The 27,910-nt window shown below is 48.2% G+C and overlaps 2 protein-coding genes, 1 long non-coding RNA gene and 1 pseudogene across 12 annotated transcripts in view; 1 reads left to right on the forward strand and 3 right to left on the reverse strand.

The window, feature by feature from the left end:
• Window positions 1-361: 361 nt before the first annotated feature.
• Dnajb1 (DnaJ heat shock protein family (Hsp40) member B1) lies at window positions 362-4,050 on the reverse strand. 2 transcript variants are annotated; one of them, NM_001395149.1, is made up of 3 exons: window positions 3,740-4,050; window positions 1,884-2,464; window positions 362-1,660 (listed from the first exon to the last, which is right to left on the reverse strand). In NM_001395149.1, the coding sequence occupies exons 1-3, from the start codon at window positions 3,948-3,950 to the stop codon at window positions 1,430-1,432; spliced, it is 1,023 nt and encodes a 340-aa protein (NP_001382078.1). In that variant the 5' UTR covers window positions 3,951-4,050; the 3' UTR covers window positions 362-1,429. The 2 variants fall into 2 exon arrangements, with proteins under 2 accessions (NP_001382078.1, XP_017456803.2); XM_017601314.3 differs by having other exon boundaries at window positions 3,568-4,044.
• Window positions 4,051-4,330: 280 nt separating this feature from the next.
• The window catches only part of Tecr (trans-2,3-enoyl-CoA reductase), a 41,459-nt gene continuing 17,879 nt past the window's right edge, over window positions 4,331-27,910 (forward strand). For 2 of the 7 annotated variants that reach the window (NM_138549.2, NM_001398679.1), the window contains exon 1: window positions 19,265-19,395. In NM_138549.2, the coding sequence (NP_612558.1) occupies window positions 19,381-19,395 (15 nt within the window). In that variant the 5' untranslated portion in view covers window positions 19,265-19,380. Of the gene's footprint in view, window positions 4,495-19,204; window positions 19,396-27,910 lie in introns of those variants that run through there. The other 5 variants (NM_001398682.1, XM_063277772.1, XM_063277771.1 and 2 more) reach the window with 5 other exon arrangements.
• Rps2-ps7 (ribosomal protein S2, pseudogene 7) lies at window positions 10,256-11,096 on the reverse strand (annotated as a pseudogene).
• Window positions 16,166-27,910, reverse strand: part of LOC134483333 (uncharacterized) — a 26,342-nt gene continuing 14,597 nt past the window's right edge. The window contains exon 3 of one of the 3 annotated variants that reach the window (XR_010060185.1): window positions 16,166-17,600. This is a non-coding gene — a long non-coding RNA (uncharacterized LOC134483333). Of the gene's footprint in view, window positions 17,601-18,551; window positions 20,297-24,783 lie in introns of those variants that run through there. The other 2 variants (XR_010060184.1, XR_010060186.1) reach the window with 2 other exon arrangements.

The raw sequence follows: 27,910 nt of genomic DNA on the forward strand, positions 1-27,910 counted from the left end.
ACACCCCCATGAAGTTGGGACAGGAAGAGGGTTCTTTCTTCCCAGGGTGGCCAGCTCTAGGCAGGTGCATCCTGGCTCTAGTCTAGCCTGCCTTACCAAGTGGGAAGGGAGAATCCAGGCAGATGGCACTGTAATCCTCAGCCCTGGTAGTTACTAGGTCCCCAGAGTAGCCAGGAGCCTTGCAAGGTAGAAAAGGCACTCAGGGTAGGATCCTACCCCATCCTTCAGCACAGTGATGCTGGGGTTCAGAACTGGAAACCAGTGTCCCAGGGAGGGAAACAGCTTTTGAGAATGAGAACAGTAACCATGCCGCCCCTCCCCACCAGCAAAGCCCTCAAACAGAGTCGAAGGACTGCTCCCCTGAGGTTTAGCATCAGTCTTTAATGCTGTCACACTGCATAATGACAAGTCACACACTTTGGTCTTGTGTTGGTAGTGGCAACTTACAATGAGTCGAATGGTCAGAGCACCAGGCTAGCTCCAAAGAACAGATCCATTCCCTCCCCAGGTCTGACTCATCACAGCCCTGGACAGGCAGTAGTTGACAGGGACTGCTTTCATCCAAGTGCACACCAGCTTTGCATGGAATTATAAAAACATATTTACATACGTTCCACGGTGCTCCTTTCATCAGAAGCAAAGGCCCTTTTATCAAAAGGGATTATATCTAGGGCTGTGCAAAATTCAAAAGGACTGTATCCTTTTGAGAAAGTTGAGTCCATTACACACACACATACACACACACAAAAAAGTCACCTGCACCTCTGAGAAGTGCCAGGTGTGGCCAAGGGCTACCTCTGGACCAGCAAGTACTGTGACTGTAAGGCAGCCATCTGATTTCAAGAGAGCCAGAGGTCCAGGGGATCTCCTGGCTGTCCAGGCCCCAGAACCTGGAAGGAGGCTGGCCCTGTGGTCCTGCAACCAGGTATTGCTTGTGATGCTGGCCTGGCAGTTCTAAAGAATTGGTCTCAATTTGAGATGGCCAAGACAAGACAGGATTCTTCTGGGGAGGAGGACAAGGCAGGGGACAAATACAGAATAAAACAAGAACCTCTCACACAGTGGAGACTGATTAGTGCACAGGGTCTGGCAACCGAGATGGTGGGCCACTGTCACGTGACAGCCAGAACCTAAGGACAGCAGAGGGGAAGAGTCCAGTTGCAGGCCTGCCTCACACCCTCGGGCAGGAGCTGGGGTGCAAAGGGTGGGTCCATTCCAGGAGGGCTGCTGTTCCCACCGCCTGCCTATCGCTCGAAAAACCACTGTAGTCTAGTGCGCGACTTTGAAAGATTGTAATATATTCTGTGGAAAACATTCGGCAGAGCAAAAGCCCTCCCTGGGCCCTCCCGCAGTATGCAACCAGTGGAACGGTCTGGAAATCTGCAGCTCTGGAAAGGTCCCTGGCTCAGTCCTTGAGGAATGCAGGCAGCTATATGGGAAGAACCTGCTCCAGGATGGTTCTGGATGAGATGGGGATCCTATCAGGGAAGATGACTTCAAATTCGATAACAAGGTCTCCACGTTTCTCAGGTGTTTTGGGGAGGGGGAGGCCTTCTCCAGGAACTTTCCTCCGCATGCCAGGCCTGATGACATCTTTGAATACAACAGGAATGGTCCTGCCGTCCAGAGTAGGAACATTCACAGTGCAACCACAGAGAGCCTAGGGAAGCAAAAAGACAGTGTCAGGTAGCAGCTGGCTTAGGAAGCTTGACCCCTCCAGACCAGAACCATCCAGAGAAGGGTCAGGTCCACCAGACCAGGCCTTCCGAGACCCCACTACAAAGCTCCCCATGCTGTCAGAAACAGAGTGCCACCCCCACAGCCTGTTATCCTCAGTACCCATCTCTCTTCATGATTCCTCCTCCCCACACCCAGCACCTTACCTCCCGAAGGCTAATCCTGGCTGGATAAATGACATCAGAACCATCTCTCTTGAAGATATTGTGTGGCTTGTCCTTTAAAACAAAGACGATGTCAGCTGGAATGTTGTTCGAGGTCTGGTCCCCTTCCTTGGGAAAGGTGATTTTGGTCCCTTCTTTCCAGCCCCTCTTCACTTCGATGGTCAGGATCTTATCTTCATTTCGAATGCTCTTTCCATCAGGGTTCAGCCGCTTGTGGGAGATTTTCATCTTCTTGGTACAGCCGCTGTAGATCTCTTCAAGGGAGACCCGAAGGTCGTGGGTGACTGGGGGATCTTGCTTCTTCCGGGTGGGCTCTTGAGTAGGGCGGGAACGTCCAAAGTTCATATTGGTGAAGCCGCCCATACCCATCGGAAAGCTAGAGAACGGGTCATCGATGTCCATGCCTTCTTCCCCGTTGCGCTGCCCAAAAAAGGTATCAAAGGGATTCCTGCCACCGAAGAACTCAGCAAACATAGCATGAGGGTCTCCATGGAATGTGTAGCTGAAAGAGGTACCATTAGCACCACCACTGCTCCCGCCACTGGGGCCACCACCCTTCAGGCCTGGAAAACAAAACGGCAACTCAGGGTTACTGCAGGAGAGTCAGGACCCTTCATCCCAACACTTCTACACACAGATAAAACACAAAGCCCTTGAAACAAAGATCTTGGAACCCTAGCTCTCAAGACAGGAGCAGACTGATCTCTGCAAGTTCCAGAAAGCCAGAGCTCTAACATGAGATGCTGGAGAAATGGCTCAGAGCACTTGCAAAGGAACTATGTTCAATTTCCAACACCCACAAAGCAGCAGACCATGGTCTAACTCTAGTTCCGGGAACTTCAATGCCTTCTCTAGAAGCGTGTGATGATGCACGGAGGTACACACTCAAATAAATTAAAAAATAAAAGTTCCAGCAACAGTGAGGTCCTGTCTCAAGTAAATGGTAACATCTTGTTCCCTTGCATGTATTACTGTCAATTCTAAGTAGCACAAGAACTTGCTGTGTAGTCTAGATTAGCCTCAAGGCAATCTTTCTGACTCAGACACCCCCGGGGTGGGGGGGATTGTCACAACGTCTGCTTCCTTTGGAAACAGCTTACCCTGTAGCTCAGATTTGCAGCAAATTCACAACGTTCCTAATTCAGCCTCCCAAGTGGAGGTGTGAGCCCCAGTACACTGCTCTCAACAAGTTTTGGTCTTAGTAAAAAAGCAGCAGAAACTATAGTGTGTGTGTGGGAGGGGGTGAGGGGAAGGAGTTACGTGTATATTTTTAAAAGCTTTTCCACTTAAGTCAAGGACGAATCTCAAGTCTTTAACTCCCAATGGCAACAGGAACAGGAAACAAACCACCCCGTTTAACTTCGTGACAACAATTCAGTAGAAAGGTCTCTAGATGTTGGTGCCACCAGGTTGACGTGACTGCTCCATCCTCCCAGCTATGCTGTAACACCTTACAAAGAAGTTCCTACGCACTAGTACCAGAAAGGTTCAACTTTGGGTAAGCACCGAGCTTGCGGCTGGGAAAGGGAATCGACACTTGGGCAATTTTCATTCCCATCGCGACCGCCGCCCCCCGCCCCCGTCTGCAGCATTCCGGCGCTGTGCAGGCGGCCGGCCGGGAGGGGCTGCGGCAGACGTGCTAGAAGCTTCTGTGCTAGCGGCGCACCCAGAGCTCCTCCTCCCGTCTGAGGCCGCCGATTAGAGAGAAGGTGGAGGAGGCAGCGCCGCCGCGGGATCCCCGGACCATCTGTCCCCCGCCGAAGCCTCAGAGAGGCCCCGAGTGCCTCGGTTTCCTCGCCTGTCAAACGGCGGGTCACCCGGGCCGCGCGCACGCGTACCTTCCTCTCCATAGCGGTCGAAAATCTCGCGCTTGCGCGGGTCGCTGAGCACGTCGTAGGCCTCGGCGATCTCCTTGAACTTCTCCTCGGCGCCGGGCTCCTTGTTCTTGTCCGGGTGGTAGCGCAGCGCCTGGCGGCGGTAGGCCCGCTTGATCTCGTCGTCGGACGCGCCGCGGGCCAGGCCCAGCGTCTGGTAGTAGTCCTTGCCCATGGCCACCGCCGCCCAGCTGTCGCCGCCTCCGGCTCCGCTGCTGCCCCGTCCCGGACTCTATATACCCGTCCGGCGGAAGCTTCCAGATCCCGCCAGCCCTCCAGAACCTTCCGCCCCTCCCGATGCGTCGCCCCACACCGGCCAATCGCTGCAGCCCGCTGCGTGACGCAGCTCATCTGGGGTGGGACCCGGCGGCCAACGGCTTTCCGCGCGGGGCCACGCCCCTTCTCTCTCTCCCCTGGTCAACGCCTTCCTCGGACGCGCGCGCCGGCTGCCGAGGTCCCGCCTTCGCGGCGGATCCAGCCAATCGCGACCCGCTCTCCCTGATGACGCGAGGGGGCGGGCTACAGAGGCGGCCCTCCCGGATGGCCGCACCCTTTCCCCAGGTGATCGCCGCTGGGCGGTTCTGATGCGTGACTTATGGTAGCTACCTGATGTGTAACTCCAAGTCTTCCTGCTTCAACCCAGGGATAAAAATACGCACCCCGCCCTCTTCTGCCCGTAACCCTTTGTCTTCCCGTACAGGCCGTTACTGTAAAGCGAGGTGAGGCTGGTCTGCCTTGGGATTGCCCCAGTCGGGCTGGGTTATTTTACTTCCTACTAATTCCTATTGGAATTAGCTGGTTTCTTGGCGTTCTTGGTGTCACTTCCTTTGCAGAGAGTGAAATCTTTTTAAGATCCACTAGGTGCTTCGTAAATATTTCCAAATACTTTGACATAGATGTTTTTTGCTTTGGCTTCGTAAGCCTGGGATGATACGGTCAAGGACACTGCTGAGTGAGGAAGAGGACAGAGCTTCTGATATTGGAAGCTGGAGGAGTCAGTGGTGGTTCTTGCAGGGAATTGCCTGGAAGACAGTGCATGAAAGGCTGACAGTAATCCTAGCACTTTCTGGCTGTGTGACTTTGTGCTGGTAAAGTAGCCATTCTGGTCTCAGTGTGCTCATCTGTATAATGGGAATGGTCGCTGTATTATGGTTAAGTTGACATTATCCAGCATTTGTGAAAGTGCCGTAGACAGACAAGGTACAAAGGAGGTGTTCTTGAAAGGGATGATTAATCATCTTGTTTAGTGGACAACTGTTGACACTCACTTTCTGGCAGCCCTGCAGCATGAGAGTCTGATAACCCTTGCCTTAGGCACCCCTGAGAAAAACAACCTTAGCCATCCCATGATGGTATAGCTGTGTGTGTTTTGATTTCCCTGACCGTACTGACCCTGTGAAAGCTGAACCAGTTGAGTCCTCCTTCCCCCAAGATGGATTTGGGGCTAGGAAACCCATTAGCTTATCAGAGAGGGTGTCCCGAACCAGTCACTTGGAGAGAACGTGTCTTTAAAGATACCGAGATATGAAGAGCCTATCCTGGCACAGTGACTTGTTCCTGTAATCCCCGTGCCAGGATGCTGCTATAGGAGGAACTCCCATGTGAGGCCAGCCTGACTTCAAAATGGGTGAATAGAAATCAAAAGTATATAATGAACAGAAGAGGGGCCCAAGGGAGAGCACAGGGCATGGGAGTTCTTTACAGTGTGTTTTTTTTTTTTTTTTCTTTTTTTCAGAGCTGGGGACAGAACGCAGGGCCTTGCGCTTGCTAGGCAAGAGCTCTACCACTGAGCTAAATCCCCAACCCCTACAGTGTGGTTTTAATGGAGAAGTGCAGGCATGCCTATGGGTGGGCCTATCTGGGTTTTACTAAGGTCTCTTACCATCTGGGGGTCTTGTTCCCCACATTGTGCAAGGGAAATCTTTGTTTGGGGACAGTCTCACAGCTGAGAACTCTAGCTCTTTAAGTAAGGCTGAAGTTTATGAGGCTTATTCATGATGGTGTTGTTATTATTATTATTATTACTATTATTATTATTATTAATGCACATTCTCACCCTCTAACCTACAGTGGTCTTGGATACATTATGTAGCCCAAGCTGGCCTTGAACTCCAGATTCTCCTGCCTCAGTGTCTTTAGTGTCCAGCTGACAAGCACTTGCCACCCTGCTTAACAGAAAGTATCAGTTGTTCAAAAGCAAACCTACGTAGTGGTGCTTGCCTTTAATCCCAGCACTTTGTAGACAGAGGCAGGTGGATCTATGAGTTCGAGGCTAGCGTGGTCTGTAGAGTTCCAGGGCACTTGGGAGTCTGAAGCAAGAGAGAGTTTCGAGGAGCTTGAGACCTGCCTGGGCTGCACATTCAAGGCCAGCCCATGTAAAATTTGAGACCCTGCCTCAAAATTTAGAAGTAGGGCCAATGTGAGGTCTCTGTATGGAAAGCACCCAAGTTTGATGACCAGAATCTACAAAAACAAAACAGAAAAACAAAACCAGGCATCTCAGCAGGCACCTGATATCCCAGCACTGGGTAGGCAGACCAGACAGCTGGCAGTTGGGGGATGGTTGTGTGTTCAGATGCTGATTTCCAAGCCGGGACAACTGGTTGCAGTCCCCACGATGCAAGGTCAGGCGTCTCCGGTCTCAAAGTTCTGTAAAGTTGTTTTCCCTTACCTCTGCTTGGTTAACAGAGCTGATGAGCCAGTAAGGTTATGGGTTGGCTGGTGAGGCAGAAGAGAATAGGGTAGGACTTCTGATCCGAGCCAGGGGTTCCCAGAGAGAGAAGTGGGGGGAGGTCTGAGAGACCATTTGTAGGGACCAGCAGAGGTCACCTTGAGAACACACTTGGAGCAGAGCTAGCCAGGGTAAGACTCAGACTGGAGGTAAAGGACCACGTGGTTGGGAAACAGGCAGCCTTAGAGGGTCAGAATAGCTCAGAACCTGCCCAGCTTAGTGCTTGCAACTTGTTAATAAAAATATCAGGTCTCCGTGTTATTTTTCAGGAGCTAAAATAGTAGAGTGGGTGACAAAACAGTTACTTGGGAGCAGAGGGGGTGACGAACCCTTCCCCAAATACTATTACATCCAGCCCAGTCTAATTAGTGTACCCAGTGGGAGACTGTCTCAAAAACTAAGCTGGAGCCAGCGGTGGTGGCACACGCCCTTTGGAGGCAGAGGTGGGTGGAGCTCTATGTTCCAGGACAGCTTTATATAGTGAGACACTGTCACAAAACAAGAAGGAACTAAACAAAGAACTTTGAAGCTGGGTGGTAGTGCACACCTATATCCCAGCCCTGGGGGCACAGGAGTGCGCAGAAGCAGATGGATCTGAGTTCAAGTCCTGCCGGTTCTACAGATGAGCTGCCTCAGATAAGGCAGAATCATAGTCCATGGCCAGCACCTGTTAGGCTGTACTGCTGAGCCACACCCCCAGGCTCCACTAACTTATCGAATCGTCACAACACAATTACTGTTGGACACTCCTATTTTAAAGCTAAGGCTCTGAGAAGTTGGACACTCCTATTTTACCCAGGCCTTACAGAGAGTAAAGCATCGAAGAGTTTGCGTATTGAGCCCTTACTGAGAGTGCTCACCTGGTTTGTGATGTGGCCCAAATGTTGTTAAAGCCTTAAAGAATTTTGCTCTTGCCCTCTTGTCTCCTATCTATCCATCAAAGATCATCAAAAAACATGGCAGCCCTTCAGCCACTACTGCCATTCCCAGGGAAAGCCTATGTGCAATACAAACTCATGTTTCAATTGGGATGGTGGCATGTAGCTTCTACTGTAGAGCTAAAAAGGCTGAGGCAGGAGGATCTCTAATTTCAGGGTAGCCTGGGATTCACAACAAAACACTGTGACACACACACACACACACACACACACACACACACACACACACACACAGAGCAAAAGGGAAACAGAAAACAAAACATGTCCTGTGCTCAAGGGCTGATGGGAGAGCTCAGCATGTAAGGACTCTCACCTCCAAACCTGAGGACCTGGGTTCCATCCTTGTCACCCACACACAGCAGTTTGTCTTTTAGCCATGTGGCATGAGCGCCGCTCCCACACACACACAAAGTAAGTATAATTTAAAAAGTTAAATAAACATGTTTATGTAATACAGGATTTTATTTTTACTGAGACTTTATGAAGAATTACCAACAGCTACTGAAACTGGAATGTCCTTCAGCAGTTGAGTGGGTATACAAGTTGTGATCCATCCACACAATGGAATATTTTTAAACCATTAAAAAAAAAAAAAGAGCCATGAATACAGGATACAATGCCAATGTACTTCAAAATGCATTATGTCAGTGAAAGAAGGCAGGCTCAAAAGGCTGTGTGGTTCTATTTTCTGTGACCTTCTAGAAAACACGAAGGTATGTGAGCACATCAGCAGCTGCAGGGACTGGGAAACTGCCACAAACGGGGCACGGGGGTTTGGGGGATGAAAGGAATGCTCTTATTTTTAATGATTTTTTTTTAGTTTTAGTTTTTTGTTTCTTTTGGTTTTGTTTTTCAGACAGGGTTTCTCTGTGTAGCCTGTTTGCCCTGGAATTCACTCTGTAGACCTGTCTCAACCTCCCAAGTGCAGGGATTAAAGGCCTGACCACCACTCCCTCCCTCCCTTCTTTTTTTTTTTTTTTTTTTTTTTCTGGAGCTGGGGACCGAACCCAGGGCCTTGCGGTTGCTAGGCAAGCGCTCTACCACTGAGCCAAATCCCCAACCCCTCCTTCCTTCTTTCTCCTCCTCCTCCTCCCTCCTCCTCTTCTTCCTCCTCCTCCCTCCTCCTCTTCTCCCTCCTCTTCCTCTCCTCTTCCTCTCCTCTCCTCTCCTCTCCTCTCCTCTCCTCTCCTCTCCTCTCCTCTCCTCTCCTCTCCTCTTCTCTTCTCTTCTTGATAATATATGTCTACAAAGTTCACACTGGCCTTGAGTTTATGACCTTCCTGTTTCCATTTTAGGACTACTTGGAATTCCAGGTCTGTGGGATGGGTGGGGCTAGAGAATCTAGCAGAGAGCTTGACTCAGCAGAAAGTGGCTAAGCAGCTCTAGCATGTCTAAGCCTGGCTCCACAACTTCCCTCAGACAGCTCTGAGCCAGGATTGTTTCAAGGAAGATCACTAACTACCTTACACTGTGTGGGGAATGCCCGTGGCTCTCTGAGGTATGTTCTATAGAAGTCAGATCTTAGCCATCCAAATGACTGGGGGTTCTCCCAAAACTTGGTGAGCCTTCATCTCGGCTGCTTAGACTCAAACATTCAAGTCATAATGAGTACACCCCACTGCCATCAACAATGAGTCAGTCACTGGGTTAGGTATGTGGAGACGCAGTTGGAAGCTGTTTCTACAGACGAGCCCTGACAAGGCTGCAGCACAGTGAGAGGTTGAACAAAGCAACCAGTCTCCATTGAGGGCTGGGTCTATTGTCTGTGAATGGCCTGCTTACTGGAAGCCAGGTGAGGCAGACAAGGGATTCCCAACACCAGCAACACTCATCTAAAGCAGGAAGCCAGGCACAGGGCCTCACCCCCGCCAATGGAGCAACTTAAGAGACTGAGGCTGGAGGACCATTCAAAGATTACCCAGACCTCACTTGGAGCTTCTCCCTCAAAAAGCCCGAACTAGGGACCAGAGAAGTGGTTCAGTGGTTAAAGCACACACTGTTCTCAAGGAGGATTCAGTCAGTTCTCAGTGATCCTTGTTGATGGCTCATAAACACTGACACATCTTGGCCCTGCCCTGCTCCCTGTCATCAGGAACCACCCTTAAGGACGTCTTTACCTGCAGGATCTGTCAACAGGAAACAGGAGGAATGGAGAGTGGTCTGGTTTCTGTCTGCGCCCTCTACTGAGATGCCTCTGCTTCAAGCTTGTGGTACAGAAAATCAAACCCAAAGTGACCGGGGATCTGTGTGCGCGCGCGCGCGTGTGTGTGTGTGTGTGTGTAAGGTCAGACTCAGTGATGTTCTTCAGGAGCTGTCTACCAATTCTTTTTTTCTTTTTGAAATCATTGAAGGGGCTGGAGAGAGGACTCAGTTGTTAAGAGCACTTCTTTCAGAGGAACCAGATTTGATTCCCAGTACCCACATGGTAGCTTATAATCACTAATAACCAGTTTCAAGGACCCAACAGGTTCATATGTGGTACACATACACGTATACAGCTAAAGCATTTGGAGACACAATGTAAAATCTAAAAGTATTACCTCATTTTCCATCTAACTGCTCCCCCATTCTAGTACCTGGCATAGCCCTCTACCACGACTTCTCAAGTTCATGGTCTCTTTTCCTTTATTGTTATAACCAGCTGAGTTGTTTATTTTGGGGTTGGGGGTGTTAGGCAGGGCTTCTCTATGTAGCCCTGGTTGTCCTGGATCTTGCTCTGTAGACAAGGATGGTCTTGAACTTAGAGATCTGCCTGCCTCTGCTTCCAGAATGCTGGGATTCAAGGCAGTTCCGCCATTTTTTTTTTAAAACCAGACTTAATTCATTTATTTTTCGTGTATAAAAACCCTTATATGGTAGCCACAGTCAAACCCTGCTCCTCTGAGCAGGCTAGTGTGGGTTTTCACAAGATGGTCAGTGAATTCCTGATAAGGAGACCTGAACAATCTCTTTCCAGAGGTCAGGGGTCAGGTAGCTGTAGGTCTTGGAGGTGGCACCAATGCTGGCCTCGGCCAAGTTGCTCAGGTTGGCAGTGTAGCCTCTGGCTGAAGTGTAGCAGTCATCTATACCGGCCAGCAGCATCAGCTTCTTGGGCATAGGAGCAGAGACAATGCCAGTGCCTCTGGGTGCAGGGATGAGATGCACCAGCACAGAGCCACAGTGGCCTGTCACCTTGCATGGCACAGTGTGGGACTTGCCAGTCTTGTTCCCTCAGTAGCCTGCCTGCACAGGGACCATGGAAAGCTTGGCCCAGATGATGGCCCTTCGGATGGCAGTGGCTTCCTGCTTGGGGCACTTAACATCAAGGCCAACGTGACCACTGTAGTCCCCAATATTGATAAAAGTCTTGAATCTGGTCCTTTGTCCAGCTGCACTGGCAGGACCTTCAGAACCTCATCCTTTAGATGAATCCAGGAAAAAGTCAATAATATCAGATTCCATAATGGGCAGGGAGAACAGGTAGATCTCCTCCAAGGACTTGATCATGTCCAGGCAGCCCAGCTTGGTGACAGGGATCCACTCCTTGTCTTTGGCTTTATGTCCACAAGCCCAGTGGCTTTGACCACAGCCACATCTTCAACCACTCATTACCTTGGCCCCTAAAATGGCTGCTGAATCTTCTGTGGGAGCTGTCACCTGCTGATCCTGGGCCTCCTGCTGTGGTGTTTTCAAAAGAAGAAACGGCTGAGACCATCTATACACATATGATTTCAGCATATGTGAGCATTTAGTAGTGGATAATCAATTAGGGGGCTCATCCCTGGGGAAGACCAATTCTCCCTCTCTCTGCAGTTTTTAGTTTCCTGTAGTTCTGTCTAAAGTGGGGCCCTGTGAGATTTCCTTCTTCCACATTACTGCGTCTTTTGGTGATCTCATTACTCAGATCTTAGTTAATCAGCCATCTTATTGAGGTACTACAGGTGGGGCTTCCCTGTCATTTCCCAGGACACAGAACCACACAGCAGACTTCCTGCCCCTCTGACCCTTACAAACTTTTCAGCCTCTCTTTGTCGATGTGGGGTGTGGTGGTTTTCGTAGGCATGGCCCCATAGACTCATGTGTTTGAATGCTTGGCCCATAAGGAGTTGTACTACTAGGAGGTGTGTCCTTGTTGGAGAAAGTGTGTCACTGTGTGGGCAGGCTTTGAGGTTATACTGCTCAATCTACACCCAGTATGGCTCACAGTCTCTTTCTGCGGATCCTGATGTAGAACTCAGCAACTCCAGCACCATGTGTGCCTGCCCATGGCCATGCCTCCCACCATGATGACCATGGACTAAATCTCTGACACTGTAAGCCAGCCCCAGTGAAATGTTTCCCTTTATAAGAAGGAAAAGTCAAGGCTTGCTTTTAACAAGGCTATAGTCATTGTGTGTCTCTTTTTTTTTTTTTTTTTTTTTTTTGGAGTTGGGGACCGAACCCAGGGCCTTGTGCTTGCTAGGCAAGCACTCTACCACTGAGCTAAATCCCCAACCCCCATCATTGGTGTCTCTTCACAGCGATAGAAACCCTAACTGAGACAAAGGGGTTGTGTTTTAGATGTCTCCACTGGGTCTGGGCACCCCAGGATCAGTTACTCTCTGCATTTTCTTTTTTTTTTTTTTTTTCTTTTTTTGGTTCTTTTTTTTCCGGAGCTGGGGACCGAACCCAGGGCCTTGCGCTTCCTAGGTAAGCGCTCTACCACTGAGCTAAATCCCCAGCCCTACTCTCTGCATTTTCAACAGTCATGGCGGGGGTTGGGGATTTAGCTCAGTGGTAGAGCGCTTGACTAGCAAGCGCAAGGCCCTGGGTTCAGTCCCCAGCTCCGAAAAAAAGAAAAGAAAAAAAAAAAAAAGAAAAAAGAAAAAAACAAAACAAAACAGTCATGGCTTTCTATAATGTCAACCACGTGGAGAAAATCTGCTTCTTTGACGAGGAGCAGAGCTACACTTGCCTGTGGGTATAAAGATAAGAATCTAGAAGGTAGCAGGGTTAGTAAAGACAATAGGTTCTCTAAGATCCATGACCTCACCAGCCACCTGTAATTGGCTAGGTTTATAGTACCAGGCGTGACTTCTACTTGCTGAGCAGGCCTGCAATCCAATTAGACAGCTGCTTGTTACTGCTAAGATCTAAGTACTGCTCTGCTCCTCTAGGGATGTGCTGGCCATTGTGCTTCTCAGGCATCACAGCTGGGTAAGACGATTGACTTCATCCCTCTGTTGGTAGCTTGCATAGAACCTTCTAGAACTGTGAAAGCTTCCTCAGGAAAGAGGCTTTTAGGTCAGATCCAGCTGAAATCTCTAAATCCTGTGTCTGAACCTCGTGGTATCTTCAGCATCTTTAACCTCTGGTAACCTCTGGTAACCAAGGGCAACAGCAATAGTCTGTATTGTTTAGGGGAGCCTTGAAAAAGGGTTTCTCATGCCTGCACTGTGGCTTCTGCCAGATAGTACAGCTGTTGGGGTCTTGGAGGGTGCATTAGTTCCCTGACTGGCACAGCTTCACTGAAACAATATGCACGTTCATTTGTATTGTATATAATTATAAGTAAACGGGCTGGACAGATGGCTCAGTGGTTAAGAGCACTGACTGCTCTTCCAGAGGTCCTGAGTTCAAATCCCAGCAACCACACAGTGGCTCACAGCCATCTGTAATGGGATCTGATGCCCTCTTCTGGTGTGTCTGAAGACAGCTACAGTGTACTTATATATAATAAATCTTTAAAAATTATAAAACAGTGTGACTCTCTGCAGCTTTTTCAAACAGCCTCAGTGTCATTCATTCCCTTTCCCCCGTCTCATTCTGTGTTGACTTTCCTTCCATTCTGAAATTAAAGCCACCTCCATCCCCCATCTCATCCTTCATATCACTTGGCCCCTCCCTGTTATTCCCCTCTCTGGCACTCCCCTGTCATGGTTCTTTTTAAATTTCTTGGTTTCTGCAGGTCAGGTTATGGACCTAAATCTAAAGATTTGGGGCCAGGAGCCTCAAATTCGAGAAAACTCATGGCATTTCTCTTTCCAGATCTGTGTCATTTCATTTAATAGGATCAATTTTGTTACACATTCCATTCATTTCCCTGCAAATTTATTGGCACAAGCCATGTTGGAAAGGTTATGGGAAGCAAGTGAGTTTTCTGGAATGGCCCCCAGTGTTTTGCATGGCAACAGTGGGTGTGCTTTGAGAGGCATGGACCGCAGAGATTTCACCCCAGGATTGCTTTTTGCTGCTGATGTGTCTTCCCGGCCACCCTTGCATAGGCTGATGAATCCCGGCATTAGCCCACCCTATTTGGCAAACTTCCTGCACACGAATGTGAAGGGGTACTATCATGTAATAATGCTGTTTAGATTAATTGATAATCTCATAATTCCTGATAATGATATAATAAAGCTCCTGAATTGATTCAAGTAATTTTAAACTGGTAAAAAACAAAGAGCTGCAAATAGAGTTAAGGCGTGTAGACTGCACTAGGAAACAAAGTAACGATCAAGGAAAAACATATTTGTCCTGGATCAGGTCCGAGGATGAGGCACTATGGTAAAGTGAGGCCATGTGAAACTGTGGCTTCGAACTTATAGTGAGCTTACAGAATGAAACACTGCTTCGAGTTTACTATTTTTTTTCTTTTTTTCGGGGCTGGGGACCGAACCCAGGGCCTTGCGCTTGCTAGGCAAGCGATCTACCACTGAGCTAAATCCCCAACCCCTCGAGTTTACTGTTGACGTCCTTCTGTAACTCCCTTTTGTCTAATATTTTATCTGTGAGGATTTTATAAATACCTTTTGTCTAAGAAGCTAAAAAAGGGAGGAGCGAAAAATGATTGTGTATATATGTCTGTTTGTCTGTATGTATGAGTTTCTCTTTATCCTTCTTTCTCTGTGGAGTCAGAGTTATTTATTTTGTACACAAAATAAATTTTGTATACATTTTGTATATGTTCTACCTGCATATATACTGCAGGCCAGAAGAGGGCACCAAATCTCATTTTAGACAGTAATGAACCACCATGTGGTTGCTGGGAATTGAACTCTGGACCTCTGGAAGAGTAGTCAGTGCTCTTAAACTCTGAGTCATCTCCCCAGCCCTCACAAAGAGTTAATGAGCCTCTCGGCAGGTTATTGAGAGGCCCCTGAGTTAAAGGGTAAAGAATCCAAGTAATTAAATTTCTAATCATCTACTGATTTCAGCAGGAGTCAATTGCCAGAAGCCATTAGCCCTGGTCCCCAGAACAGTAAGAGAGGGTTAATATCCAGAGGCCATCATCTTCTGGTCTGTCCCCCACCTCAGTCCCTGAGTGTCAGGGCAGGACATTTCACAATTCCAGTTATCTTTACAGCAGAACAGAATAGTATTGCATAGAGTATCTGTACCGCCTTGTCATTAGCCAATCATCGGTTAGGGAACATTTAGATTGTTTGCAACATGGTTGAGCGAGTGTCTGTGGATAAGATTGTCCTTTGGTCATATGCCAAGGAGCAGTGTAGCTGGATTATACGGTAGGTTTATTTTTTGGGTTTTTTTTTTTTTTTTGAGGATTCTCATACTGATTTCTGTAGGGGCTACACCAGTTTGCCATCTACCCAGCAGTGAATGAGGGGTCACCTTTCCCCACACACCTTCTAGAATCTGATAATGGTTGTTTTATTGGTTTTATCCATTCTGACAGAACCCAGATGAAAACCTCAAAGTTTAGTTTCTGTTATTCTAACTCTAAAGAATGATGAATACTTTGAGCTATCTGTTAGCCTTTTTTATTTTTTCTACTGAAAATGTGTCTGTTCAGTTCCACAGCCCAATTTTTAAACCAGTTATTTGCTCTCTCCACTCTTTGTTTTTGAGTTCTTTGTATTTTCTGGATAGTAATCCTATGTTAGGTGTACAGCTGGCCAAGAATCTCCCTCACTTCTGCGGGTTCCTCTTCACTTGTTTCCTTCGCTTTTTCGTTTTATGAGGTCCCAAGTGTCAATGTTTGGCCTTGTAGAAAATATGGTAGCATCAGAAAAGAGTAAGATAGGGTTCACTACGCCATCTTCTAGCAGTCTCAATGTTTCAGGCCTCATCCGTGTTTCGGTCTTTGATTAAAGTTGGAGGTAATTTTTGTGCCAGATAATAGATGCGGGTCTAATGTCAGTCTGCATGTGGATATCTGGGTTTCCCAGTGTCAGGCGTTGAAAATGTGACCTTTCCCCTAGTGTATGCTTTTGGCATAGTTTTTTTTTTTTTTTTTTGTTTTTCGGAGCTGGGGACCGAACCCAGGGCCTTGTGCTTGCTAGGCAAGCGCTCTACCACTGAGCTAAATCCCCAACCCTTGGCATAGTTTTTAATTAGATGGCTGTGCGCTCATGATGCATGGGTCTTCTGTCCTCCACTGGTCTTCATGACAGTCCATGATTTCTTTGTCAGTGTGTTTGTTGTTAGTGTATAGCAAGGCTACCGATTCTTGTAAAAGTCAGTTTTCTGTATTGCCCCTTAATCTAGCTAGGGTTACAACACCATGACCAAAATCAAGTTGGGGAGGTGTCTTAGCCAGCGTTCTATTGCTGTGAAGAGACACAGTGTCCATGGCAACTCCTATAAAAGAAAGCATTTAATGGGGGCTTACTTACAGTTCCAGAAGTTCACTGCCTTCGTGGCAGGAGCGTGAAGACAGCTCACAGGCAGACACGGTAGCCGAGCGGTTTTCCATCTGGATACACAGTCAGCAGAAAGAGGAGCCTGAACCTGGCTTGGGCACTTGAAATCTTAGAGCCCCCCCCCCCCCCGTGACATACCTACCCCAACAAAGCCACAACTCCTAATCCTTTCAAACACTGTCACTCCTTGGTGACCAAGCATTCACTCTATGAACTTATAGGGGCCATTCTTTTCAGACCACCACAGGAAGGAAGGGATAATTTGGCTTACATTACCACATCATGGTCCTTCACTGAAGAAAGTCAGGACAGGAACTCAAGCAGCCTGGAACCTGGAGGCAGGGACTGAGGCAGAGGCCATGGAGGGGTGCTGCTTACTGGCTTGCTCACATGGCTTGCTTAGTCTGCTTTCTTATAGAACCCAGGACCACCAGCTCAGGGATGGCACCAACCTAATGGGCCACCTCAGACACTAATTAAGAAAATGTCCTATAGGTTCCCCACAACCCAATTTTATGGAGGCATTTTCTCAATCGAGGTTCCTTCCCTTCAGGTTGCCATAAAGCCAGCAATATACATGTCTTTCTGACATTGTCGATTGTTTCTGAAAGTTTTCTGGTGGGTTATTTGGGCTCTCTGATGGGTAATCTGTCAACTGCTAACAGAGCTGTTTGGAGTCCTCTCCTGCTTGTAATCCTCTAATTCCCTTCTTTGCCTTATTGCTTCAGCCAGTGCTTTGAGCAGGGTGTTGGAAAGGAGTGGGGGGCCCTGCTTCATCTCTGACTTCAGTGAGATTGCTTTGTGCTTTTCTCCATCGAGGATGATGTTGGTGCTGGTTTGTCATGCACAGCCTTTATTATGTTGAGGCATATTCCCTCCAGACCTACCCTCTCTGAGGACTTTTGTCACAAAGGCAGGTTGAATTTTGTCAAATGATTTTTCTGCTTTGGATTAAATGGTCATGTGACTTTGTCTCTCTACATAGCTCTGACTGTCCTGGAACTCACTCTGGAGACCAGGCTATCCTTAAACCTACAGAGATCTACCTGTGTGCTTTTTGCTCCCAAATGCTGGGATAAGGGTATGTGCCATTATGCCAGGGAGCATCCTGTGTTTCAGTGAGGGTCCCTAAAAGATGGAATGTTATATCTTAGAGAAATGGCTACACAACAATCCCTAAGGCCCACAAAAAGAATAGGAATGAGTTCTGTAAGTCGTCTTATACACACACACACACACACACACACACACACACACACTAAAAAAAAGGTAAAAAAAACCAAACTGTAGAAGGAATTGTAGTAGAATCATTATATCTAGGGTAAACAGATGAAATAGTTGTTTTCCACTGTATCTAGGGTAGACATCAGAATGAACAGTTGTTTTCTAGAAGTACTTTGACCTTGAAGAAATCACCATAGAGACCAGTGATGTTTTCTGTTAGCTGTAGTTGTTTTTCTGAAGGAGTTTTACACCTTTGCATGACCTTGGTCACAGAGCAGTCCTGGCACATCTGGAACAGCTTGCATTACTGAATGCTGTGGACAGTACACAGTAAGAACTAAAGTTGCAGAGCCGTGAGGTTTTCCTTCAGGAAACATAGGTTAGGTTAGGGGCTTTGGTAGGAGGGACTTGTTTTACCCAAAACTCAACTTTTGTGTAACAATCAATACTTATGCTTTTGCCTGCCTGTTTGCGATTCGGTCTCCCTGCTGCCAGCAAGGCCTTAGCCCATCCTTCAGTGACTCTCTTTGATTGACCCTCAAAATTCAGAACATGGACACCAAATCAAATCAAAATCAATCAATCAATCAATCAACCAATCAAACAAAGAAACAAACTCCTTCGAAACACCACCCTCAACCCCCAAGAGGTGCGGCATGGCGTGGAGCCCCATATTCAGTCTCCAGAACCACAACAAAAATAACCAGGGAACTTAGTTTTTTTTTTTTTTTTCTTAGTTCTTTTTTTTCGGAGCTGGGGACTGAACCCAGGGCCTTGCGCTTCCTAGGCAAGCGCTCTACCACTGAGCTAAATCCCCAACCCCTGGGAACTTAGTTTTAATAGCATATTTTAACACACTGTTATTCTTGTGTTTTACCTGCAAGAAAGGTTGCAAGCTTTTTCTACTTTTAAACATATATCTTGTGCCTTGTGCCTTGTGTGTGTGTAAGCTAGACAAGCATTATACCAAGTGACCACATTCCCAACCTTGAACTATTTATTTATTTATTTATTTATTTATTTATTTATTTATTTTCCCCCAGCCAGGGCCTCTTTATGTAGGCTGTCCTGGGACTGCCTAGGTAGACCAAGGCTGCAACTTACAGAAATTTGCTGGCCTCTGTCTCCTGTGTACTGGGGACTAAAGGTGTGCGCCACCACGTCCGGCTGCACTATGCTTTTAACATTTTCTATTTACCTATGACTGTGTATGCACATGTGTGGTTGCACATGTACCCTGGTGCCTGTTGGAGGTCAGAAGATAATTTGGCAGAATCTATTCTGGCCTTACAGTATGTGTGTCCCTGGGACTGAACTTAGTTTATTAGGTACCACAGCAAGTGCCTTCATCTGTAATGTCGTCTTTCTCTGCACTATTCTTTGATGTCATGTATTTTTAGACTGGCAGCACCTGCCATTTTTTTCCAGTATATTTCAAGGGCTCAGTAGCGACATGTGGCCAGTAGTAACAATACTGTACAGGATAACACAGACAGAGACAAAGGTAGTTTTACTTCTAGGGCCTGCTCAACTGACAGGCTGTTTTAGGAAGGGGCATCTGCAGAATGCGGTGCAGGCTTTCTTTTCCTTTCTCGTGGTATTTTGAGTCCTTTCAAGGCTCCTTGTGGTGATATCTGAGGTCTCATTTCTTAAGTGACTGAGCCTCTCTGCATCTTCAAATTCACCTCAGGCACTGCCCTCCGGGCCACTCATCGCTTTGTTCTGCTTTTGCCGCATAGACCTCAGCCTGGTGTCACTGGATTTCCACCGCGATACTGCAATGGGCGGGGCCAGAGGGCGCCCCGCGCCAAGGCTCCCTTTTGATTGGTTGGTGGCCGAGTTTTAATCTTGCCTGCCAAGACACGGAGGGGGGGGTCCCCTGCGCTCCTTGAATCTGGAAAGCTGATTGGTCAGTCGTGTGGCGCGAGCAGTGGGTGCACCTCACGCTGATTGGCAGAAGGGACGCACGCATAGAGAGGGGCGGAGCCGGAGCCCTGGAGTGCTGCTCCTTGTGTGTGTGGGGCTGGGTGGTGGTTGGTGCGGCAGGGCGGCTACTCAGCTGCAGCAGTGCAGGTGCCATCCTGTGGAAGAACCATGAAGCACTACGAGGTAAGCAGCGCGGGGCCCTAGGCCATGGCCACCGCAGACGGTTGTGTCCTGCAGGGCCTCGGGACCTATTTTATGGTCCGACTCTGTCATGGCGCAGGCGCAGTGTAATCTCATTGCGCATGTGCAGGGGGTATTTATACACCTGCCATCCAGGTTGTTCGGGGATGCCTTTTCTTAGGGTCTTGCAGGGCCTAGGAGAAGCTTGCAGCTTCCTTGCAGCATCCTCGGTGGCCTGAGTGGCAGGTGTGCAGGAGGAGTGCGGTGCGGAGCACTTGTTTTTGGTGCAAGCGATTCTCTTGCACAAACCTTGCATGGTGTCAGCGCCTCGGGCTCAGGAGGGGCTCTGCAGCCGGCTTTCCTCTTCCGATCTTCACACCCACCTCGCCACTGATGCCTGGGCGGCGAGGGATTTGGTTCCGGGGTCACACCAACCGGTGACCGCCGGGGAAGAAATCTGAATGTACAAGACCATTCTGGAAGCTCAAGTCTTCTTGCCGTATCCTGGGTCACCTTTCTTCTTAAAACCAAGTCTTCTGATGCTCTTCTTGACCCAACTGATGATACTAATTTCGTTGTTGCTGACTTTTAAGTAATTCTCGTCAAACAGTAACTCATTGCTTACATTCATAGTAAGAATACAATTAGTAAGGGCTAACTACCGCATTGTTGATATTTTGTTATCTTGTCCTTAAACTCATAGTCCTGCTGCGGTGGGATACTTAATTCCCTACTAATTATGTAGGTGAAAATCAGAGATGTCAAGTGGGTTGTCTAAAGGTTCCTGCTATAATTGCAGTACAGAGTGGAAATGCAGATTTTCTTTCAAAGGCATAGTTTCTAACCACTAGCAATGCAGTCTGTCAGTGAGAGCTGGCAAGTTGAGAGTTGCTTGTATTTCTCCCTTCAGATTGGAAATTTGTGATGAAATTAAGTTAGGTTTGTTTTTTTTTTTGGGGGGGGGGTCCTTACCTGCCTGCTCCCCTCAATTAGTACTGCTAGGGTTGGAACTCAGGGCCTTTCTCCTGCTAGGCAAGTGCTCTCTAAAACCCTTTTTGATCCTATAAAACTGAAACTCTACAGCATTGTACAGTGTCTTCCTATTTCCTACTCTTCCCAGCCCCTGGCAACTACCACTTATCTCTGGAAATTGGCATACTGAGGAGCCTCCAATACATAGGGGGTAATCCTGTTTTTATCACAAGTTGGATACTAATATTTCTATTCATTTTCTGTATTGTTCTGATTATTCCTTGGTTAGTTTTTCCAGAGCCCTTGGAACTAATCTAGAAATCCTCGGGTCTTTTTTTTTTTTTTTTTAACATGTCAGAGAACCAGGAGATCAGTCTGCGATCCTCACGTGCTTTTCCTTTTTTTCTGGGTGCTTTTCCTTTCTCACCTCTCTTGCCCTGGGGGAAAAGCCATGTTCGGTTTGAGAAATACAGGTGGAGGGTGGATTTGCAGTCAGTCATTTTAATTTGCTAGTGGAAAATCAGGCCAGGTAGGCTTCTGAGACTTGGGGTGGGTTCTTTGTTTCAAGGAGCGGAAACACAGCCCGAGGCTCATGGTTTGGCCTGGGAAACACACTCTGGTGTATTTCCTGTCTCCCAGGGCCTAGATGGGCCAATGGTAGCCACGTGTCAGAGCAGTGTTTAGCATGCACACACGAAGCTCTGGGTTCCTATCAGCATTGCACAACAAAAGCAGGCAAGAACCAAACTGGGGAATAGGGACGGTGGCTGAAGCCCTGGGTCGGATCCCTGGCACTGAATAAAACCAGGCAAGCTGGCACATGCATGCCTTTTGTTCCAACTCTTGGGACATGGAGGCAGAAACATCATGTGGTTTACATAGTGAATTTTACGTCAGCCTGGGCTAGAGATCCTGTCTCAAAAATCCAAACCAAATCAAATAGACAAAAAATAAAAACGTTTGAGGGACCCGGAGGGACCCAGAGAGACCCAGAGAAGACACCACAGGAAGACCAACAGAGTCAACTAACCTGGACCCATGGGGCTCCCAGAGACTGAACCACCAACCAAAGAGCATACAAAGGCTGGACCTGTGTAGCAGATGTGCAGCTTGGTCTTCATGGACCAACAGCTGGAGCAGGAACCAAGTCCCTGACTGTCGCCTGCCTGTGGATCCTGTTTCCCTAACTGGGCCGCCTCGCCTCGCCTGGCCTCAGTGGGAGAGAATGCTCCTGGTCTTGCAGTGTGCCAGAGTGGGTTGGTACCTGGGGGGTGGGGGATGGGGGTGGGGAGTGTCTCTTTATCAGAGGAGAAGGCGAGGGGGGCCGGGAGGAGAAAGGGGCTGTAATGGGTATGTAAATTGAATAAATGGGGAAACAAACAAAAAAAAAAAACAAAAGCAAATGTGACCTTGGTGAAAAAAGTTATTTCCTGTATCTTTTTGTTATTCTCTGTTTATATTAGTCCAGTACCCACTGAAGCTATAGTTTTGGGATAGAAGCAGTTAGTATCTTCTATCCCAGTTTGTGAGCTGTTGTTACAGACCAATAAAAATGAAAGGAGATGCTTTCATAGTTAAGATCTTGGGGAAAAGTGTCAGCTATCCACATTAAACAGTAGAGTTCTGGACTGTTGGGCCTGCATGCAGGAGACCCTGAATTCCAGCCCCAGTCTAGATAAAGCCAGGCCTGGAGGTTCATGCTTGGGCGGTGAAGGCCTTAGGATTAGAATTTCACAATCATCCTTGCCTCACTACATGAATCCCAGGCCAACCTGGTAGGATGGCTCAGCAGGTAAAGGTGTCTGCTGCTGAGCCTGAAGCATTTAGTCCTGGAACTCACGTGGTGAAAGGAAAGCACTCAGGGCTGCCCTCTGACTCCCACCAGCATGCACCAGTGTGCATTCAATTACAGTAAATAAAAATGTAATTTTTCTTTTTTTTTCCAGAGCTGGGGACCGAACCCAGGGCCTTGCGCTTGCTAGGCAAGAGCTCTACCACTGAGCTAAATTCCCAACCCCGTAATTTTTCTTGAGGTAGAAGCTGAGTCACCTCTGCCTGACCCTGAGTGGCCTGGAACTTGCTTTGTAGAATAGTCTGAGTCTGGCCTTGAACTCAGAGATCTCCCTGTCTCCTCCAGTGCTGGCATTATAGACGTGTGCTTTACCACAACAGGCTAAAAATTTAATTTAAAAAAACAAAATAATAGAAACCTTTGAAGGACTGAGTCCATCTTTTGCCCTCAGGCACACCAGTCTACTGGGAAACCTCCTGGCTCAAAAGCCTTGGCGACTCAGACAGCTGATTAGGCAGAGAGGCCTCTTTGAAGGCCTACTAAGGGGTTGGGGATTTTTGAAGGCCTACTAAGGGGTTGGGGATTTTTGAAGGCCTACTAAGTTTGATCCCTGCACTCCACAAGGTAGCAGGACAGAACCAACTTCTAGGATACACTGAATTTTAAGAAAGAGAAAGACTGTTTTTGCTCGTAGGCAGACACCTCAGAGATTACGAAGTACAGTTAACTTTTCTGGACGTTGTGGTGCTGAGCTGGAAGCCAGGGCCTTGTGCAGGCTAATCAAGCTCTCTGCCACAAAAGCTGTGCCCCCAGACCAAAGGTGAGTTGACCCGACAGTCAGACTTGGTGCTCGGGCTGGAGAGATGGGCCTAGAAACCCAGGCTCAATTCCCAACACCACTGACATCCGTCTAACCCATCTGCAACGCCATGTCTAGGGCTGCAGCTCCCTCTTCTGCCCTGTGGGCATTGCATAAGCCAGGGGCACATCATGTACACACAGGTAAACAACGCTAGAAAAGTCTTGCTCAGAGAAGTTCAGGACCCATGTCCTCATGGTCACACGGTCAGTTACATGGAAGACCCGAGGCACAATGGATTCCACCTGGAATACAGGTTGTGGCTTTTTGATAAGTTTCATATCAGCTCACTGCTTGTTTACCATGAAAGAGAATCTCTTTCGTGGCCTAGGCCTAGTGGAGGGGAAGCCTCTAGAACAGGTTGGCCTTGGGGTTGTTGTAAATCAGCAGGGTTGGTGTGAAAATGGCTTGTCCTCGGCTCAGGTTTTTATTTATTATTTTTATTTTTTATTAGTGTTCTTGCCCCTGGAGCCCAGGCTTGGAGAGCATGCCTGTGGTAGCTTGAGACAGCTGCTGTGTCTCGTAAATCTGCCTGTAAATCGCACTAGAGTCAGACCATGAAGAGCGCCTCTGTAGCCTACGCTGCCCTTAACACTCATGGAATAGTGAGAATCCACCATGCAGGGTGTAAAGTTTTGATGCCTACCTTGCAGATAGATCATTACAGACCAACTTAGTACCTCACCTCAGTACTTCCTGCCTGGCTGGCTCTCTCTAAGGATTTAGTGTGCAAGTTCTGAAAGTTTTGGTTAAGAGACGTTTAAGAAAATTACTGGGTTTTTTGTTTTTTTGTTTTTTAATGTTAGGCATTAGAGCCAGGCCCTTTCTTACATGTGCTGACCATGTCCTCTGCCACTAAGCTGCATCCAGAGGCCTTGATTAAAACATCATGTTATTATTATCACTATTATACACGTGTGTTTGGTGTATGTGATGCCTGTGTACACATGAACTTTGGCAGGGGCCAGAGGAGGGTGTCATGCACCCTATCATTCTCGGCCCAAGTTTTGAAGCAGAACCCTGAATCTGGGTTAGCCTGGGGGCCAGCAGTCCCTGGCATCACCTCTCTGTCCATCACAAGTTGGGGTTACAGGTGTAAGGTGTTACATGGGTTCTGGGATCCAAACTCAGTGTCTATAAAACCCCGAGCTTCTCACTCCAGCACCCTGGTGGTTGTGGTTGTGGTTGTGGTTGTGGTTGTGGTTGTGGTTGTGGTTGCGGTTGTGGTTGTGGTTGTGGTTGTTGCTGTTGCAGGGTCTCACGATGTAGCCCTGGCTGACCTGGAATTTGGCTGCTTAGACCGGGCTAGCTTCAGACTCAGGCGCACTTGGCTCTGCCTCTGGAGCGCTGAGATCAAAGGCGTGCACTCCCAAGCTCAGCTCCCCCTTGGATTTGTGGACAGGGTCTCACCAGGTAACCGGGCAGATCTTCGTTCTTGCTGCCGTGGCCTTGGTTATTGGCGGTGCAGCCATGTGTCATCATGGTTGGTGCTTGGCGGCAATTGCTTAGAGGCAGAACACCGGTAGGTGATAGGTAAGGAGAAAGACCTGTGTGCAGGCACCGAGGCGGGCCTCAGACTGAGTTCTGGTGGTTTGATTCGGTGGATTGGCCAACCCCTCAGCTTGTCTGTGCTCGCTCCTTGGAACGAAACCTGCTTGGTTGTGAAAGGACCATGAAGGTTAAGGAGCATCCCAACGAGGCTAGATAACACTGTCAAGGCTGTGTGTGCAGGAGACGTCTGGCTGTGATACTTTTAGTTCAGTTTAGGTTGTTTTTTTTTTTTTTTTTTTTTTTTTTTGAGAAAGTTTTTAGAGAGCCCAGTCCTAGAACTCAAGAGAGATCTGAGGGCTGAGGAGATGGCTCAGTGGTTAAGAGCACTGACTGCTCTTCCAGAGGTCCTGAGTTCAATTCCCAGCAACCACATGGTGGCTCACAACCATCTGTAATGGGATCTGATGCCCTCAGAGGAACAGTGTAGTCATATACATAAAATAAAAAATCTTTAAAAAAAAATTACAAGTGTAGAACAATAAACAGAGATGCCTGATATTGGGGCTGGAGAGATGGCTCAGGGGTTAAGAGCACTGACTGCTCTCCAAGAGGTCCTGAGTTCAATTCCCAGCAACCACATGGTGGCTCACAACCATCCATAATGGGCATCCGATGCCCTCTTCTGGTGTGTCTAAAGATAGCAACAGTGTACCCACATACATGAAACAAATAAATAAATCTTTAAAAAAAAAAAAAAGAGAGAGATCTGCCCTGCTCCTGCCTTTCAAATGCTAGGATTAAAGTCGTGAGCTGCCACGCCTGGCCAACTTCTCTTTAGGTTCCTTTTATGTGCTGGTGCAGGTGTGTGCACTGGGTCTGGCTGCTCTGTGCACTCCACACCTCTCCTGACCGCATGCTTCAGACCATGATCATGGCTTAGGCTTGTGCCCTGGGCGAGTGGAGGCTCAGTTTGCACCTTTCCCTGCAGAATCCTTAAGCTGCACGGCACACTGGGGCAGAGGTTGTCGGCACTGTGCAGATGGGAGCTGACCCTGGCCCAGGGCTCCTCGCCCAAGGCCAGTCCCTCGCTTTCACTCTCTGTGTTTGCACCGATTCCCCGTCCTAGGAATACAGCTTGCAGGGTTTGCAGCAGAATGGGATCCTTCTCCGCCACTGGCAGGGGTGGCACAATCTTTTACTTTTATTGTATTTTATGCATATAGGCATAGGTGTTTTGCCTGCATATATATATATCTATATATAGACATATCTATATATCTATATATCTATATATCTATCTATATATATATCTATATCTATCTATATATATATATCTGTGCACCATCCGAGTTTCTGGTGCCTTTGGAGGCCAGAAGACGTCATCAGATTCCCTGTACTTGGAGTTAAGAGTTGTGTGGGGACGTGTGGGTTCTGGGAATTGAACTCTGGAGGAGCATCCCGTGCTCTAAACTCAGCTAATATTCTTTCTTTCTCTCTCTTTTTTTTTTGGGGGGGGTTGTTTTTCCAAGACAGGGTTTCTCTGTAATCTTGGCAATCCTAGAACTCGCTCTGTAGACAAGGCTGTCTTTGAACTCAGAGGTCTCTGCCCCCCACAAGTGCTGGGATTAAAGGCAAGCACCACCATGCCTGACTAAACCCAGCTAGCTCTTTGGCTAGCCCTCACAGGGTTTAACTCTGTAGACTTCACACCCTGCAGTGACACACTGGGCGTGCAAGAGTAGTGCGTATTGACTCGCATTCTGTTTTCAGCGACGTCAGGTGGACAGCTCAGCTGGCCACTGTGGGGCGTTCCCACCTTGAAAAGGGGCTGGAGCTGCAGTCAGCTCCCTCCAGCACGGCCTGCTCCTGATTGCATACTGATGAGTCCCAGCGACAACCGTATCTGTGTCATAGGGTTGCTTCTTCCAAGCTTCGGTCCTCGGGTGAGCACACTCGGGTGAGCATCAGGTGCTCACACTGGGCCTTAGCTCGGTGCCAGGCAGCGCACAGCAGCTGGAATGAGCACCTCGATACATTTCCGCTCCTCAGTGCTTGGGAGTCAGGCAGAGCAGGGAAGACCTGAAGAGAAGGTGCCTCTCTGTGGAGGAGGGAAGCTGAGACCAAAGGGTCCCGGGAGAGGCTGAGCTGATGGCCACAATGTGTTAGGTCAGTTATGCCAGGGACAACTTAGTGGCCACAGAGTATGGCAGAGCCTTGCTTCACTGACTCCAAGTGGAGAGAGGAGTGAGTGGCCTGGATAGGGCCAGAAAGAGACTTCTAGTTGTGATAAGTTTGTTGGCCTTGGTTGGGCGCCCTGCCCTTTGACTGGCAGGTCTGGCTGGGTGGGAAATCTGTTTGGTCAAGTTCAGGTCTTAGCACCTTCCCGGTGCTATTGATAGTGACAGATGAGTATGTTTCAACAGCTGGGGACACTTACCTCAGCTGTGAGAGTGTAGCTAGCCATCACAATCATAATGAAGCTGAGAGCTCATTGCCTTTAGTTTCCTCTCCTCCCCCCATTTTTTTTTTTTTTTTTTTTTTTTTTTTTTTTTTTTTTTGGTAATAGGTCTCACTATGCAGCCCTGGCTAACTGGAACTTACTGTATAGACCAGTCTGGCCTTGAACTCACAGAGCTCTGTTTGCCTGCTGAGTACTGTGATTAAAGGCCGGCACCACTATACCTGGCTTGCTTTTGTTCTTGTTACTGGGGATGAGCCTACTCTTTCACTGTCTCCCACCTCTAGTCATCTGCCCATACTTGCCTGTGGTCTAGCCTTATACTACTTGCCTGTGGTCTAGCCTTATACTACTTGCCTGTGGTCTAGCCTTATAATACATGGAAGTAGGTATGGTTCCTATCCCCACTTACATGTGGGGACACAGAGGCACAGAACAGTAAAACTTCATGTCCATAGCGGCAAGTGGCAGAATCCAGGTAAGTGCTGGGGATCATGTATTGAGGAAGGGGTGGGTATGTGACTGCTGGACACAGCCTTCGGGGCCACCTGGCCTGTCCCTCTGCACGGTTACCTTACTGTTATGATCTCTCTCAGGCAGGGGGCCAGGATAAGGATAGCAGTCCCCGGGACTGTCAGGGAGGCTGAGGTGCTGGGCTCTGCCTGGCTGTAGCCAGGATCTCAGTTCTAAATCATCAGGTTTAGATGGCAAATCTGCATCCCTGTCTGCTGCCTGGAGCGCAGCCTACCTGTGGCCCGCACCCCTTTGTGATGTTGGGGAGCAAACTCGGGGCCTGGAACTTCATGGGCCATGAAGGCTCTACTATCCAGCTGTACCCTGTTCTTTTAAAAAACACACTGGTCAGTTATTTACTCTGCATGTACGAGTGTTTTACCTGCATATCTGTGTAGCCCTGGCTGTTCTGGAACTCGATCTGTAGTAGACT

Source organism: Rattus norvegicus, chromosome 19, assembly GCF_036323735.1.
Source record: "Rattus norvegicus strain BN/NHsdMcwi chromosome 19, GRCr8, whole genome shotgun sequence".
In the NCBI taxonomy this organism is placed as follows: Eukaryota; Metazoa; Chordata; class Mammalia; order Rodentia; family Muridae; genus Rattus; species Rattus norvegicus.

Bases quoted from the DNA above. Each gene is read 5' to 3' on its own strand.
- Dnajb1 (NM_001395149.1), bottom strand. From the start codon at position 3,950: ATGGGCAAGGACTACTACCAGACGCTGGGCCTGGCCCGCGGCGCGTCC. The intron at 2,465-3,739 runs GTACGCGTGCGC...TTTGTTTTCCAG, and splicing joins CGACCGCTATGGAGAGGAAG to GCCTGAAGGGTGGTGGCCCC. The intron at 1,661-1,883 runs GTAAGGTGCTGG...TTGCTTCCCTAG, and splicing joins CCAGGATTAGCCTTCGGGAG to GCTCTCTGTGGTTGCACTGT.